The 17,430-nt window shown below is 45.4% G+C and overlaps 1 protein-coding gene across 1 annotated transcript in view; it reads right to left on the bottom strand.

Annotated features, from left to right (window-relative positions):
• LOC309555474 (uncharacterized protein) overlaps positions 1–17,098 on the bottom strand; it is a 128,603-nt gene extending 111,505 nt beyond the window's left edge. The window contains exons 1-3 of the mRNA XM_082257501.1: positions 17,037–17,098; positions 5,671–5,734; positions 4,973–5,096 (exon numbers count right to left, since the gene is read on the bottom strand). Of these exons, the coding sequence (XP_082113627.1) occupies positions 4,973–5,096; positions 5,671–5,734; positions 17,037–17,043 (195 nt within the window). The 5' untranslated portion in view covers positions 17,044–17,098. The remainder of the gene's footprint in view (positions 1–4,972; positions 5,097–5,670; positions 5,735–17,036) is intronic.
• Positions 17,099–17,430: the final 332 nt, after the last annotated feature.

Here is a 17,430-nt window from a genome sequence, read left to right on the forward strand (position 1 = left end):
GACCCAAAGATGAGCAAGCGGAGCGCAGAATACATGGTGGTGGTGCACCCGGGGGGGGGGGGGGGTTGGGAGGGGCACCAGTTCCCAGGGCATGTGTGGAGGCAATCAGGTAGCAGTGCAGACACCCAAATGCATCCACCTGACAGGCAGGAGTGTGCCTGTCAATTGTACACACAATTTACCGGATTGTGTGTGAAACCCCCTGCTGTCAGGTCCGTAACAACGTACAGACCTGGCATCGAAAGAGAGGGGGGGGGCAGAGAATTTGTGTCGGGAGGGAGAGCCTTTTTACTTGGATTTGGGGGAAGGAGGATTTGTGCTGGTGTGGGGATTTGGGGGAAGGAGGATTTCTGTTGGAGAGGACTAGGGGGGGGGGGGGGGTAGAAGACCCTGACTATTTTAATTAGGTTCTTCTTTAAGGTAGGGTCAGCCAAAGCATGGACTTTCTGTCTATTCAGTGTGTGCAAAACCATGTGTAGCAGAAGCATTTTTTTTCTTTTTATTGTGCTGTTGTTTATATGTGTCTGTGAGACTCTTGTGAAAATGAAAAAAGAAACACTCACGCAAAACAAAACCCAAATTAGAAAGGAAATTGCTGCTGCTTCAAGACCCTAAGGGTAATAATCTATGTGAGTAATAAATCACAAAAAAATGCAATTTAAGCAGCGCAAAATTCCTCTAAAATCCACTAAAGTGTATTCGTGCAAAAAGGGGGTTCACAGTGATTACAAGGATTTTTGTGTAAACAAATCACTCCTGTGATAATCATACATAAATAAATAAATAAATAATGTAATTAATAGACCATATATTTAGTCCAATAAAGTGCTTGTAATATAAAGTGCTAATGGTGCAATAATAAACAATGATGAGCCTAGGAGAGGCAGTTAATAGTCCAGAAAAAAATAGCAGTCCAGAAAACTTTAGCCCATGTGCCAAGTGAATTTAATAATATTTGACAACCATGTGAATATATTCTCAACCATGCAGGTAAAACTGCACCCACCAGACACCGCCAGAAATAGAAGAATGGGGAACTCACCGGAAGTAGTTGATCTCTGTTGCCATACGCCAACAAGAGATCAAAAAATGCTTGTTAGATCTCCAAGATCAGAACCCAGTAATCTGGACACTCTTGTGAAGGAGATTCCTATGTGATATTCTCAGGGGACACAAGCCAGAAAGAGAAACTGACTGCTCATAGTGCAGTAATTGAAGTTAATGATCCAAATTTATTGAAAAGTTATTAACAAATGTTAAATTGCCCCATGGGCATAACAAACATATGTGCTTGTTTCCAAAAACTCGGACCCTATATCCCTGTGAATCGCTGCCCTCAGATTGCAGTTACCCGCACTTCAGGGAGCCGTACCGCTCCAGGAAGTAGTCGAGACTCTTGTAGTACAGCAATCAAAGTATATTATATAGATAAAAGGAAGTCCGAATTTTGTTTACACGTGTCCCTGGAGCCACTCCCACTGTTAACAGTTTGGCCACACCCACTTTTTGCCTCAGCGCGATTAGCGGTCCACAGATCACTACCTCCCTGATGTGTCCCTCACTCTCAAGTTCTAAAATTGGGAGGTATGGTCACTGGTACCATGCCATTGGCTCTGTCAAGTAAAATTGGTGCCAAAACTATTCAGTCACCATCAAGATGGAGGTCAATGCACCATTGCTCAATAATCAAGAAATCTCTAGCAACCTCTAATGGAACCCTAGTGTTCCACGGAACCCCAGCGGAGAAAGACAGTTTCACCATATTCTAATGTGTTGTTATGAATGGACACTCCAGCCCAGTCAGGTATTACAGTTAACTACTTAGTTGAAGATTCACTTCTTTTTAACACTTTGAAGCCCAGACGTCAAGGCATCAAACCAAAAAAGCTTAAAGCGGAGCTCCACCCAGAAGGAGAAGCTCGGCCTATTTGCAACCTTCACTCATCCGAATGTTCGGCCCCCTCTTCCTTCCCCTGCCACCTGGCCATTCACAAAGCGCAGCGTGCTTCACGCAGTAGGGAACCCTTACCTGAGAAGGCGGTGGCAGCACCCGAGAGCCGATTAAAAAATCGGCTCGGGTGAAGACACCGCTGGATTCGTGGACAGGTAAGTGTCCTAATATTAAAAGTCAGCAACTATAGAGAGTATCCCACCAAAAGGTATTTTCTATCCATGGGATTCCAGAAATGTTGCTTGTATCTCAGTGCAGACTTCTAGGGAAGTAGAAATGAGATGAACAAAATGCATTGAACAAAGGATCCCCCCTATAGGTGTGGCAATGTAGAGTGTTTGTCCAAGGGAAGGTGGCCATAGAAGCAAAATAATGTTTGAAGCCTTGCATCAGGGTCTGCACATGGCTGGAATCACGCTCCTTACCTCCTAAGTCTATAGATTTGTTCCACCCCCTTCCTAACCCTGTTAACTGACTAAGCCTTGTCAAAGTAACAAGATCAGCCATAGTCACATAAAACACACCAATGCTGGGGGAGGAGAGGCTAAAAGGAACATTCTGCCCAGTCTGTGTCAGTACACCTAAAACTGACAATCAGAAAAGTAAAGCAAAACTGTCAGCCTACTCTGCTAGATTGGTTCTAAGTATATGCAACCATAGTGGGTAAACTACAAGCACACAATACAAGAAAAAAACATCTCCACTCTCTGCTCTTTTTTGGATGCCGAATTTGCTGAGTCCCAACTGACATCGATGGGACTGCCCACACAGGGATGTACAGAACACTTGTGCATCTGTCTGTGGGTAAACACTGCGCGTATGTACAGTAAAGTATGCCTGTGTGAATGAGGCCATATTCTGCATCCTGCACAGAATGGATTCCCTTCTGCACAGTAACCAACAGGGGGTTGCTCGCTCAGCCATGCCTCTATCCACAGAGCACCATTTTTTTTTTTTTTTTGGGCATTTTTTAATTATTTCATTAGCACAAGCATAGGTTTCTGCTACTTTCACACCTATATATGTGTATGTGTATATATACATACATGTGTGTGTGTGTGTATATACCCCTACACAGAAGTTCATATGTCATGCCTGACTTCAAACATGTCCTCAAAAAAGCCCAATAAAACGCCTGCAACAAAAAGCTGGGTGACAGGGGTGAAGCCCCCATCATGTTCTATATTAATTCTAATACAAACAAACTTTTTTTTTCTGGTTCTGGACATGCTACAGAGCTGAAACTTCACAGGTACACTTTTTAGACCCCCCAGACACTAAATCCAAAGAAATCTCATTTTTTTTTTCAATATTATTTTCAATAATTGGCTCTCTATCAAAAATGACAATTTTTAAGAACTTTTTTTTGTGTGATTAATAGTCCCTGGGGCATGACCCAGAACCATAGGCACTTTTTAGGGACATTTATTGGGTTTTAGGGCTTCAAAATTGTGTTTTTTGATTACCGAAGTTCAAGTCCCATTGATTTCAATGGGGTTCTGAAATCCGGGCCGAACTTTCGGCAAGTTCGGGTGTTCTGGTCGAACCGAACTTTTAAAAAGTTTGATCATCCCTATTGATGAGGACCTCTTCCCCACATCCCTGGCCTGGTGGTTGTGGGGGCCAGGGAACGTGACTTAGTGGAACCTGCCCCCCCATGGTCAATGACGTCACCTGGGTAACTTGCCTCTTAGTTTATTTCAGCAGCGGGAGAAGCGGAGTGTCAGTTGGCAGGAGCCAAGTGAGAGTAGTCTGGTGTTGTTGTTTTTTTTTTCCGGTGTGGGTCAGCGGGTTTGGTCATCGTGATTGACAATGGATATACATCAGGGGACATTTATTTATTACCGCATACTCATTCACATGGGGGGCCCCTTGGTAAAGGTGGCTTTCACCTTTTCATAAGTCATCTCTCGCACACCACAACCCTTGTCTTCATCAACATAGACCCCCCCTGGCAAAATACCCTCCCCCATCTTGAGGATGTGGTCTGGTATAGTTCAGGGGAGCAGAAATTTCACACTTATCCCTCCCTATTTCTGCTAGGCTGCTTGCTTGAATAGGGGTCTGGTATGGATTGGGAGGAAAACCCGCATGCCAATAAATTGTCTTTTTTTAAGGTGGGCTCTTTTGTTTACATTGTGCTGTCAGTAGGGAATCCCTGCTAACAGCAGGAATTAATCATTGTTTTAGGGGGGGGGGGGAGGGTGGTGGTTTCTGATTCCTTAAAAACCCATGAGTCATCCCGGGAGCTGGCCTTTTAAATGGAACAGGACTTGCTCCGTTTCGAAAAATGTACCTGAACTGATGCAGAAGTAAACGAATAATCAACCCTTTGCCCAACATAGATGAAAAATGGAGAGATGGAATACCCATGTGTAAGGGGCCTTAGGGAACAGGAATTGGAACATGGAATGACCATTTTCATTTAGCCTATGAATAGAAGTGAAGAAGGAGCACTAGGAACACCTCTGCTGTCATCTCAAAAGGGGGAACAACACAATGCATAGACGAGTTCTCCAACCTGTTTAATTGCTGATCCTCCAACAATTGTTGTGTCTGGAACACCATAGACATTAGATCATCTGCTGTTCTGCAATTTTCTGTTAGTGCTAAAAACCATAAATCATTTTATATATTTATGTCCGTACAAACACTAAAATTACCTGTAAAAATACTTATATTCCACTGTTCGAAAAACATTTAAAGAATATACAGTGACAGGGTAAATAACATGCTTCTCTTCTTCCTCTACTATACTTGCCAAGCTAGCTCTCCAGAGAAATAGGGATTGTAGGTTTCCATGCCACTACAGTACAGTAGATGACATGGTGTCTTGTGATCCCACATCCCCAGTGACGCCTCCTGGGTACAATCCAAATACAACAACAATAGCGCCACCTGGTGACAGAGAAAAGAAGCAAGAACTGTGCACAATAGAACACAGATGCAAATATAATGAAATTGATTTTATATAAACAAAACTCAATTTAGGTTAAAAAATAAATAAAATATAAATTCCACTGCAAAACTATATTCTCTGTACTGTAAAGGATATAAGAAAGATGTTTCCAGTTCTAGAAGATACACTTGTTTCTGGAGATTCTTTATGTATTCACTTTCAATCAATAAAAATGTCTCTGCATTTCTGGGAAGAGTAATAGCAAAAACAATGGTGATAACAATCATGACATTTTCAGTCTTATCTTTCTTTGTCACCTTTTTTTTCTATGCAAAGGAAACCAGGTATCTGCTCCCCCACCCCCAAAAAAAGCCAAATGTGGCAGTCGAAGGAGGAGGGGGTGCAAACAAGCGGAAATTCCCCTTTTAGGTGAAGTTCTGCTTTAACCTACTTGATTGTTAGTGTTTCTTCTGATAAGCCAGTTAGAAAAAAAATCCTTGCTGCCAGTTGCTGCAGCTTTTTGCTAGCACTGTTGTATTTGCAATTTTAACACGCACACAGCTTTGTGGACCAAAATTAAAATTAAAAAAAAAAAAACTGAAAGCTCCCCCTTGCTGCTGAGAAGCCAATCAGCATCTCTTCCTCACATCAGCAGCAACCAAGAGGAAAACATGTGAGTGAAGCAGCAGCTGGGCACACAGGTAAGTATTTGGCTGTCTAATTTATATTTCCTTTATGGCAACTGCAAAGGGGAGCGATGGACCTAAAGTGCATTTTTATTTTGGTCCTCTTTTAATCTTTTACAGATGTATCGTCTAACCTGGCATCTGTCTTATCCATCGTAGACGTCAAATCTTTAGATGTCAGGGATTTTCTTAGTATGTCTAAAATAAACAAAGATAAATATTAAAAATCCATTATGGCAGGGGTGTCAAACTAAATTTCATCGCGGGCCGCAACAGCATTTTGGTTGCCCTCGAAGGGCTGATTATATCTGTACAATTAGATGTCCAGAGCACCCCACGCCCCCACCTTTCACCCTTACATGATATGTCAAGAGCCCCCCACTATCATAAGCCAAGAGTCCCCTACCCTTCCTTACATCACAATGCACCCCCTTACCTTGTGCTGCTGCCAGGAAGAAGATGCAGGTGGAGCTGGGAAGAAGAAAGTACAGGGTCTGGAGCAGTGCTTTAAGTGGGCCGGTATGCACTGGTACTCAGTACCGCCACTTCCAAATATGGCTCTTGAGCATACCGCCACCTCTCCGTGCGCCTTAGCGTACCAGTACGCTCATTTTGGACATCTGCACCCTCAATTGCCCCCCCCAAGAATATTTCCCACTCCAGAGCCAGACCAGTCACCACCAGTGAGTCCCCCTGCTCCGGACTCCCAGCCCAGGCCCGGGGGGGTTGCTCTGTGGGGACCCTGATGTGGGGTGGGGGGGGGGCGAAAAAATGTATAGGCTATAATAGAGTACCGGCACCTCTTTTGGGCCACTTAAAGCACTGGTCTGGAGGAGAACCAGAGGAGGGCTGGGGTCAGCTTCCAGAGTCTGCTGAATGCTGAGACAAGGAGAGGCAGAGACAAGGTGGTGTTGCGGCTGCACAGAGAGATGCAGGATCTGTAGTAGGATTTCTGCCCTACTCTATGCCGCGGACTACTGAGAAGGCGGGGTGGGCAACGACGAGCCTTTCTGCAGCTGCACAGAGAAGCGCTGGATCTGGCAAAGGAGTTCTGTTCTCTCTGCTGCCAACTACTGAGACAAGGTGGGGGCAGAGACAAGGGGGGTGCTGCAGCTGCAGGTGAGAGCCACATGAAATGTCCTGGGGGGCCGCATTCGGCCCGAGGGCCTTATGTTTGACACCTGTGCATTATGGTATTGGATTTAATACAACATATAACTTCAGGACTAGGCAGAATAATGAATCTAAAGTGTTATTTTACTCCTGATTTTAAAAATTTTACATGTCTATTAACGGTCTATTAAAAATCTTTGTGTCACTTGCGTAGAATCCTTTAGTGTGCTACTAATGTCATTGTAGGCAAATCTATGTTGTGACTCATAGTTAACTATATGTAAACCCTCGCCTTGTAAAAACAACCCATTTAGTTTAAAATAGAAATAAAAGGCAAAACATTTGTGTATACATATAGAAATAGATTATAAATACTTTTTTTCCCTTTTTTATAAGTGATCACATTCCCTCTGTTCTCAGCAGCATAAGAGCTGGGGTAGAAGAAGAAGCAGCACACTGAGCTTCCCAGTGAATGGCTGTGCAGCAGAGGCGTGTCAGGTGAAGCCTGTTAAATGGAGGAGAGCATACTGAGTTCCTTGCACAGCTAGAGAACTGACCATGATTTGCTCTCCTGCTTAGTGTGGTCAGTTTTTAATAGTAAAGCATATTGACTGGCAGGAACACCAGCCATTTTACATAAAGGAAGCAACACAAAGAGAACAAGATATTTTCTCATGCAAGTACATGATACACAGCAGGCACATATCAGGAATATGAGGTTTTGGGGTAACAAATGGGTCAGGGTTGCTGCAAGTCAGGCTGAATGACTCAGGTCTCAGGTGCCTCCCCCTGGTTCTAGAAGTTTGGAGAAATGCCTAGAAGCTAGGGGGCCGAGGCCAGGAAGGTTGATCTGCATACTTAGGGGAGCTTGGCCAATCCCCAAGCAGTGGGCATGGCAGGGTGCCTGAGCCAGCCCTAAATATAGATGAGTAATGCCAGCAGGCAGGGGAGTTGGGTGGAAGATGGAGTGCTGAGGAGATTGTCGGTGGCCTTAGAGTGAAGCCCCCAGGTCTGGAGTGGAGGGGGGTCATCCGGAGCTCAGGCTGATTTGGAATGCCACATGAAGCAAGCCTTTCTGGAAGAAAGCATTGTGCTTAAAACTTTCATTTCCCTTGCCCTGGCAGATCTTCGGAGCAGCCTAATGGGCTGGTGAAGAAGCAGACAGGTTGGCTGGTAGTTCCTGCAGATAGTAGAGCTGGGATCAGTGTCTCCAGTGGAATTGGAGATATCCCGGTATGCAGCCTACAACACTTTGTGTTACTGAGAGTTTCTAGTCCTTAAGGGGCTTTTGTATCTTTCATCATCACAGATTGTCAGTGTTCCAGGAGGAGGAGAGTTCTGGAACGTGTATATAGGGAGGACGTTGTCCATGTTATTGTTGCAATCAAGCTGGGTATCCTATAATTCCTATTCTCCATCCAAGTTATTACCCCTAATAAACAACAAAAATCACGCTCAAAGTCTCTTCCATGTTTCCACATGGAAGTGGAAAATGCTTGTTGCCTGGCTGTGCCTGGAGTAGGGAAACCAGTTATCTGCAACCCCTGTGGGGGTAGTGCTACACTTAAAAAAAAACTTTAATCTACAATTATATATTTATTACAGACTTGATCCATGATACCCAGTGTACAAATCATGCTGTGTTTTCTAGCAATAAAATCCTGAAAGCATTTGTTACCCCAAAACGTCATATTCCTGATATGTGCCTGCTGGCATGCCTCTCTGGCAGCCTGTGTATAATAAAAAACAATCAGGTGACAAATGTCCCCCAACCCCAGCGCTCATGTAGCAAAGGAAAAATGTAAACAAAATATCAATAATACTAATTAGCATATATACCTCTAGCTGCTGCTATATTAACTCATATATCCACAAGACAATGTTCCAATAAATATAAAAACATTGAATTAAAACGTTTTCATTTTTTTCAGACGGAGTGTTGAAGACTGCCAGTCCTTCTAGTACTTGTGCTCTCAAAATGAGTGTGCTCCACTCCCCAACAGAGCTTGCACTCACCAGATAGCTGGTTTATAAAGTTTTGTATCAACCACTCCTCAATAATAGGAACTCTCAGAAAATCACGTGCCAGATAAATATATATAGTATCGCCTTGAGTTGTCACCTCTCCAATTATTAAGGATCACCAAAGGCCCAATATCTCTCTTATCCTTTCTTGGTGGATTATTCATTGACTTACAGTGGGTACGGAAAGTATTCAGACCCCCTTAAATTTTTCACTCTTTGTTATATTGCAGCCATTTGATAAAATCATTTAGGTTCATTCTTCTTCCTCGTGAATGTACACATAGCACCCCATACTGACAGAAAAATACAGAATTGTTGACATTGTTGCAGATTTATTAAAAAAGAAAAACTGAAATATCACATGGTCCTAAGTATTCAGACCCTTTGCTGTGACACTCATATTTAACTCAGGTGCTTTCCATTTCTTCTGATCATCCTTGAGATGGTTCTACACCTTCATTTGAGTCCAGCTGTGTTTGATTATACTGATTGGACTTGATTTGGAAAGCCACACACCTGTCTATATAAGACCTTCCAGATCACAATGCATGTCAGAGCAAATGAGAATCATGAGGTCAAAGGAACTGCCTGAAGAGCTCAGAAACAGAATTGTGGCAAGGCACAGATCTGGCCAAGGTTACAAAAAGATTTCTGCTGCACTTAAGGTTCCTAAGAGCACAGTGGCCTCCATAATCCTCAAATGGAAGACGTTTGGGACGACCAGAACCCTTCCTAGAGCTGATCGTCCGGCCAAACTGAGCTATCGGGGGAGAAGAGCCTTGGTGAGAGAGGTAAAGAAGAACCCAAAGATCACTGTGGCTGAGCTCCAGAGATGCAGTCAGGAGATGGGAGAAAGTTGTAGAAAGTCAACCATCACTGCAGCCCTCCACCAGTCGGGGCTTTATGGCAGAGTGGCCAGACGGAAGCCTCTCCTCAGTGTAAGACACATGAAAAACACCTGAAGGACTCCAAGATGGTGAGAAATAAGATTCTCTGGTCCGATGAGACTACAATAGAACTTTTTGGCCTTAATTCTAATCGGTATGTGTGGAGAAAACCAGGCACTGCTCATCACCTGTCCAATACAGTCCCAACAGTGAAGCATGGTGGTGGCAGCATCATGCTGTGGGGGTGTTTTTCAGCTGCAGGGACAGGACGACTGGTTGCAATCGAGGGAAAGATGAATGCGGCCAAGTACAGGGATATCCTGGACAAAAACCTTCTCCAGAGTGCTCTGGACCTCAGACTGGGCCGAAGGTTTACCTTCCAACAAGACAATGACCCTAAGCACACAGCTAAAATAACGAAGGAGTGGCTTCACAACAACTCCGTGACTGTTCTTGAATGGCCCAGCCAGAGTCCTGACTTAAACCCAATTGAGCATCTCTGGAGAGACCTAAAAATGGCTGTCCACCAACGTTTACCATCCAACCTGACAGAACTGGAGAGGATCTGCAAGGAGGAATGGCAGAGGATCCCCAAATCCAGGTGTGAAAGACTTGTTGCATCTTTCCTAAAAAGACTCCTGGCTGTATTAGATCAAAAGGGGGCTTCTACTAAATACTGAGCAAAGGGTCTGAATACTTAGGACCATGTGATATTTCAGTTTTTCTTTTTTAATAAATCTGCAACAATGTCAACAATTCTGTGTTTTTCTGTCAGTATGGGGTGCTATGTGTACATTCATGAGGAAGAAGAATGAACTTAAATGATTTTAGCAAATGGCTGCAATATAACAAAGAGTGAAAAATTTAAGGGGGTCTGAATACTTTCCGTACCCACTGTATATCTCCAGCCATGAGTGATAGAAGGTCCCATAGTTACATAGTTTGTGAGGCTGGAAAAAATCATCAGTCTATCCAGTTCAACCTATGATGTGTGTGTGTGTTTGCTGTTAACCGTACATTGTATACCCCTGTATGTTGTGGTCTTTAAGGTGCCCATCTAATAGTTTTTTGAAACTATCGATGCTCCCTGCTGATACCACTGCTTGGGGAAAAGAATTTCACATCCTTACTGCTCTGACAGTAAAGAACCCCTTACGTAGTTTAAGGTTAAACCGTTTTTCCTCTAGTTTTTAGTAAGTGGCCACGTGTCTTATTGTATCTCCTTTCTCTGAATAGTTTGTTCCTTATGCTAGGGTCCCCAGTACAGTATTTGTACATTGATATCATATCCTCCCTCAATCGTCTCTTCTCCAGAGAGAATAAGTTCAATGCTTGTAGTCTTTCCTCATAGCTGATGTCCTCCATTCCCCTAATTATTTTTGTTGCCCTTCTCTGGACTCTCTCCAGTTCCAGCACATCCTTCCTGAGGACCGGTGCCCAGAACTGGACAGCATACTCCAGATGTGGCCAGACCAGAGTCTTGTAGAGAGGGAGAATAATCTCTTTATTTCTGGAGTGAATCCCCTTTTTTATACATCCCAGTATTCTGTTGGCTTTGCTTGCAGCAGCTTGGCATTGCATGCCACTGCCAAGCCTGTTGTCCACTAGGACCCCCAGGTCCTTTTCCATCTTAGATTCACCCAGAGGTTCCCCCCCTAGTGAGTAACTTGCCTTTGTGTTTCTGACGCCCAAGTGTATTACCTTACATTTTTCAACATTAAACCTCATCTGCCATGCAGTTGCCCACCCCATTATTCTGTTCAGGTCCGCTTGTAAGGTTTCCACATCCTGCATAGAAGATATTGGCATGCTTAGTTTAGCATCATCCGCAAATACTGAGATTGTACTAGATATTCCCTCCTTTAGATCGTTTATGAATAAATTAAACAGGATTGGCCCCAGGACAGAACCTTGGGGGACCCCACTTTCCACACCCGCCCAATCCGAGTACTCCCCATTAATCACCACCCTCTGGACTCTCCCCTGGAGCCAGTTCTCTATCTCTGCTAAATGTTTTAATTTAATGTTTTTATATTAATTGGAACATTGTCTTATGGTCCCATAATTTTAGCTGTTTCACCATTGTAGACCCTGAGAGGCAAAAATTGCTCAAGGAACCCCTAGTAATCTTTGGAGGTACCCCAGGTTTCCACAGAACCTGTAGAATGATGAGAGCAGTTTTATTTTCTGGGTAGTGGATTTCCTGAGAGTTCCTATTATTGAGGAGTGGTTGATACAAAGCTTTATAAACCAGCTATCTGGTGAGTGCAAGCTCTGTTGGGGAGTGGAGCACATGCCGTGTGGTGACGGTACACTCATTTTGAGAGCACAAGTACTAGAAGGACTGGCAATCTTTATCAACACTCCGTCTGAATAGGACTTTGTATATATGTATATGTGAATGACCTTTTGTAGAATATCAGTCTGCCTCTGATGTTTTTTTCAGGAGAGACGTGGCTTTTTTGCTGAACTTCTTTAGACCAGACCATCCTCCAAAATCTTCGCCTCACTGTGCGTGCAGATGCACTCACACCTGCCTGCTGCCATTCCTGAGCACAGGGCCGGACTGGCCTACCGGGATACCGGAAAATTTCCCGGTGGGCCGCCGGCCCTGGGGCCGCTTTAAGATAGGGGCACCTTTAAGCATTGGGGCCGGCCGCTGTGATGATGGCCGCTGCAGCGGCCCCGGCCCCCGCTGAGCTCCAGAGTGACGGTCCGTCCGATATACTCTTCTACGTCAGCCGCTGTGAGCGGCATGACGTCACATCCGGCAAGGGCGGCTGCGTGGCGGTGGATCAAGTCTGACTGGCTGCTTGCAAGACTGTCACGGCGCCGACGCCGATCCCTCCCACACAGACGAGGCGCGCCTGCAGCAGTGGCCAGGATAGGTACCGCCCCTTTCTCCACCCACCTTGTGTCATAGCTGTGCACACACTGTTCCCGGACATTGCTGAGCTTGGATCCATTCTTCCATGGCATGAGTGCTCTTCATGACATGGGATCATCATCAGGATGAAGATATGTGAGCACCATACTGCTGGAGGGGGGGCACACAACTTACACTGCAACTGTACTGGGGAGTGAAGGTGGGGGGCTTACTGAGGGGTGTGTACTGGAAGGGGGGGCTTACTGAGGGGTCTGTATTGGGAGGGGGGCTTACTGAGGGGTCTGTACTGGCCCAGTACAGACCCCTCAGTAAGCCCCCCTCCCAGTACAGACCCCTCAGTAAGCCCCCCTTCCAGGACAGACCCCTCAGTATGCCCCCCTCCCAGTACAGACCCCTCAGTATGCCCCCCTCCCAGGACAGACCACTCAGTAAGCCCCCCTCCCAGGACAGACCCCTCAGTATGCCCCCCTCCCAGGACAGACCACTTAGTAAGCCCCCCTCCCAGGACAGACCCCTCAGTATGCCCCCCTCCCAGGACAGACCCCTCAGTAAGCCCCCCTCCCAGGACAGACCCCTCAGTATGCCCCCCTCCCAGGACAGACCACTCAGTAAGCCCCCCTCCCAGGACAGACCCCTCAGTAAGCCCCCCTGCTAGTACAGACCCCTCAGTAAGCCCCCCCCCACCTAGTACAGATCCTTCAGTAAGCCCCCCTCCCAGTACAGACCCCTCAGTAAGCCTCCCTCCCAGTACAGACCCCTCAGTAAACCCCCCTCCCAGCAGATATGATTTCCTCCTGCATGTAATGATTGCTCTATGCTGATTTCCATAGACTACTGACTTCAGATGACCCCAAATAAAAAGTGCTGTTAGGTGGTCTGGAGACCTAGGAGGCCATTTGACAGGACCTCACCTTCCCATCCACCTGGGAGGAAGAGTGGAAAATGTAAACATTTCTTGCAGCCATAGCAAAGTATGATGGGCACGTCTTACTGAAACCACATTATATGTCCTTCTAACAAAGGAATGGTGACAACTGTCTGAAAGGGATTTCCATCACTTCCTGTCGTGTCTCTGGGACAGGAAGTGAAGGGAAGCTTCTCTTTTGGGACACAGACAGCAAAAAATTACCTGACAGGTAGTCAAAGCCCAACTCCAGACTAGGGATCGACCGATTATCGGTGGTTAAAAACTGCATGATATCCAGTACAAAGACATAATATCAATGCAGTAAAAGGAAACATTGGTGGTGGGTTAGATACAAGCTTTGTAAGGCCCCTTTCACACTTATGCAACCTACAAGTTGCACGATTTTATTGCGATTTTTCCACAATTTTGACTGAACTTGAAGCCATGCCTTTGGACCTCAAAACACATTCAAATTGGCCCAAAGTAGTGCCGGGACTCCTTTGAAGTCATTGCGTCTTGAAGTCGCACAGATATGAACGGTACTCTTTGGAAATCATGGAGTGCGAATTGTCATGTGACTTTGCAGTCCCAAATCGCAGGACAAGTGTGAAAGGGGACTAGTGTCGGTTCACATTTGTGTGGATTCAGAGATCGCATGTAATGCGGAGCGCATTGCTCCTAAATTACATGCGATCTGATGTGCGGTGCGAATTTCAGCCATACACTTTCTATGGCTGAATTCGCACTGCATCCGCACCAAAGACGCACATGAGGCATTTTTTTATTCACAACAGAATCGGATCACATAGTGGTTCACACTAGTGCGATCCGATTCTGTGCGAACTTGAAGATCGCACTGCGATTGCAACTGAGGGTGTCGTTAACTTTTAATTGACACCCCCTGCGTATCGCATATGGCAGTGTGAACTGCCAGAGGTGCGGATGCGATGCGGGATATTCGCAGCGTTCCTGCATCGCATAAATGTGAACCGAGCCTAAATCTACTCCTTTCTGTTTGGCTCGGTTCACATTTATGCGATGCGAGAACGCTGCGAATATGCAGCGTGATCCCGCATCGCACCTGCACCTCTGGCAGTTCACATATGCAATACGCAGGGTGTGTCAATTAAAAGTTAACGACACCCCCAGTTGCGATCGCATATCGCAGTGCGATCTTCAAGTTCGCACAGAATCGGATCGCACTAGTGTGAACCACTATGCGATCCGATTCTGTTGCAAATAAAAAAATGCCTCATGTGCGTCTTTGGTGCGGATACAGTGCGAATTCAGCTATACAAAGTGTATGGCTGAAATTCGCACCGCACATGAAATCGCATGTAATTTAGGAGCAGTGTGCTCCGAATGACATGCGATCTCCGCATCCGCACAAATGTGAAGCGGCACTAAGGCTGGCCATACACTATACAATTTTCTTATTCAACATTCCTTTAGATTTACCAAAACCATGTAATATAGGGTCAAACCTAAACACTTTCAATTTGTATGCAATCAGACAGGCCATTGCACTACATAGTTTAAGGTAAATCTAAAGGAAATTGAATAAGAAAATTGTATAGTGTATGGCCAGCCTAAGGCTTGTAAATTGCAAACTTTCAATAAACATATTAGAAAAAAAAAACGCACTGGAAAGCATCAGGTGTGGATCAGCCGTACATGATTTGTACACGTATAAACCCGAGTACTTTAGGTGTAAATATCACGTGGGATTTTCTGCTAGCACTGCCAGTAAGGCCTCATTCACGGAGGATTTACTAAAGTGCATCCCCATGCTGACAGTCCTATTCCATAGTTGCCATCATTTAACCACTTGCCGTCTGCTTACGGTACGATAGTACTGCGGCAAAGTGGCTCGTTATCGTCTGACGACGTAGATCTACGTCATCAGACACTCCCCTTTCCCGGCGCCGCGCGCGCGCCGCCGGAGGCTCGCTCCCGCTGTATTCGGTCACAGCGGGAGTCGGGCCAGGGGAGGAGCAGCGGTGATGGCTGCTGCTCTTCCCCGATCGTCGGGGATCTAGTGTGGAGATCCGCCCGCTTGTGTAAACACAAGCGGGCGGATCTCCTAAGTGTGACAGGCAGGGTCAGATTGCAGGGTTCAGCATAGCTGAACCTGCGATCTGTCCCTGTGTCATTCAGTCACCTCCCCCCACACACGTCAGTAAGCACCAGGCATACATTAACCCCTCCCTCGCCAATAAAATTAACGCCTTCCCTGCCAGTGTCATTTTTAAAGTAACAGTACATATATATATATATAGCACTGATTACTGCAGTAATGTCACTGGTATACAAAAGTGTCAAAAATGTCAGTCAAGGGTCCGATCTGTCCGCCGCAATGTCGCAGTCCCGCAAAAAAAAAAATTGCAGATTGCCGCCATTACTCGTTAAAAAAAAAAAAACACCAAAAATGACAGAAATCTTTCCCTTAGTTAGTAAACGCAATAACTTTTGCGCAAACCAATCAAAATACGCTTATTGTGAATTTTTTTTACCAAACGTAGGTAGCAGAAAACAAATTGGCCAAAAATTTAAAAAAATTTTGATTTTTACATTTTTTTGGGGGGGAATTTCATATAAAAAAATGTGAAAAATATTGTTGTTTTTTCAAAAACCTTTTCAAAAAATCTTTTTTTGTTTATAGCGCAAAAAGTAAAAATCGCACAGGTGATCAAATACCACCAAAAGAAAGCTCTGTTTGTGGGAAAAAAAGGACGTAAATTTTGTTTGGGTATGGCGTCGCACGACCGCGCAATTGTCAGTTAAAGTCGCACAACGCCGAATCGCAAAATGTGGCCCAGACGTAAGACAGCAAAATCCTCCGGTGGTAAAGTGGTTACACAGCTATCAATTACCACACCCACTTCCCTGAAGCTCCGCCCACTCTGCATAATTGATCCCGCCTACTTATCAGATTATAGAGTCTACTCAATATAGAGAGAATTACAGGAAATTAAAAAAGGGAATTTCAAACTTAAGGCCACAGTAGCAGAGTTGGAATAATTCTCCCATTCAGCTGCACTACTTCTGCGTAACATTTATGGGCAGACCGATTACCAGGCGCTTCCAGGGACAATATAAATGACCTGGGACAGGCTTTTGTTTGCAGGGACTGTCCCAGGAAAAAAGGGACAGTTGGCAAGTATGCTATTCATGTCAGTTGGAAGGCATTGGATGCACAGACAGCCACAGCTCCCATACTGACATCCGTGTGGGTGCGAGTGTTTGACCGCACACTATCTGGGTATGGGGACACGCACCCACATGGATGTCAGTATAGGAGCTGTGTCCGTGCAGCCGCTGCATCCCAACTGACATGAATGGGACTGCCTGCATGCGCATGCATGGAACACCTGTGCAGGTATACACAGCCCTCCATGGGTGTACGCTTTAGTATGCCCCGTGTGAATGAGGCACACCCAGCATTCTATGCAGGAAATACACACACATCCCTGTGACAGCGTGTACAATGACACATACACACATTACAATGCCTTGTCTCTGGACAGCCAGGCAGCTAGTATTTCCATGCGGAGGGGGCCATCACCCCCATGCGGAGGGGGCCATCACCCCCCCCCCCCCTCAGCTGAGCTTTACACTCAGTGAAGCTGTACTGGTTTTATCTTCATTCAGCAGTGAGCCGATCACTGTCACCTCACTCACCCGACATTCCGCCTCCCAGCACCCGCAGTAGCTTCTGCTGTCACCATAACAACAGTACACAGAGCTCTCTCTACACGAGCACCAGGCAGAGGGCGGAGTCTGGGGCTTTAGTAGCCATTTTGGAAATGGGCAACCTTCACAGATAGCGAACATGCTATTTAGGCAATGAGGGAAGTGGATTCCTATAATTATTTTCATCTCTGCACTTCAGTTTATTCTGTTAAATACACCTCATAGGAGCGCCTTGAAAAAGCAGAGGATACGTTTTAGTAGGTGGAGCTGTGCTGAATTTGTCCTCGCTCAGGAGCCATTTTTGTGGAGCCTGAAGGTGTTTGAGTGCTGGGATTCCCCATACCAAATAGATATCCGTGATTAATTGAATGTTGAGTTTTCA

Source organism: Pelophylax lessonae, assembly GCF_965119305.1.
Source record: "Pelophylax lessonae genome assembly, chromosome: 5".
NCBI lineage: Eukaryota > Metazoa > Chordata > Amphibia > Anura > Ranidae > Pelophylax > Pelophylax lessonae.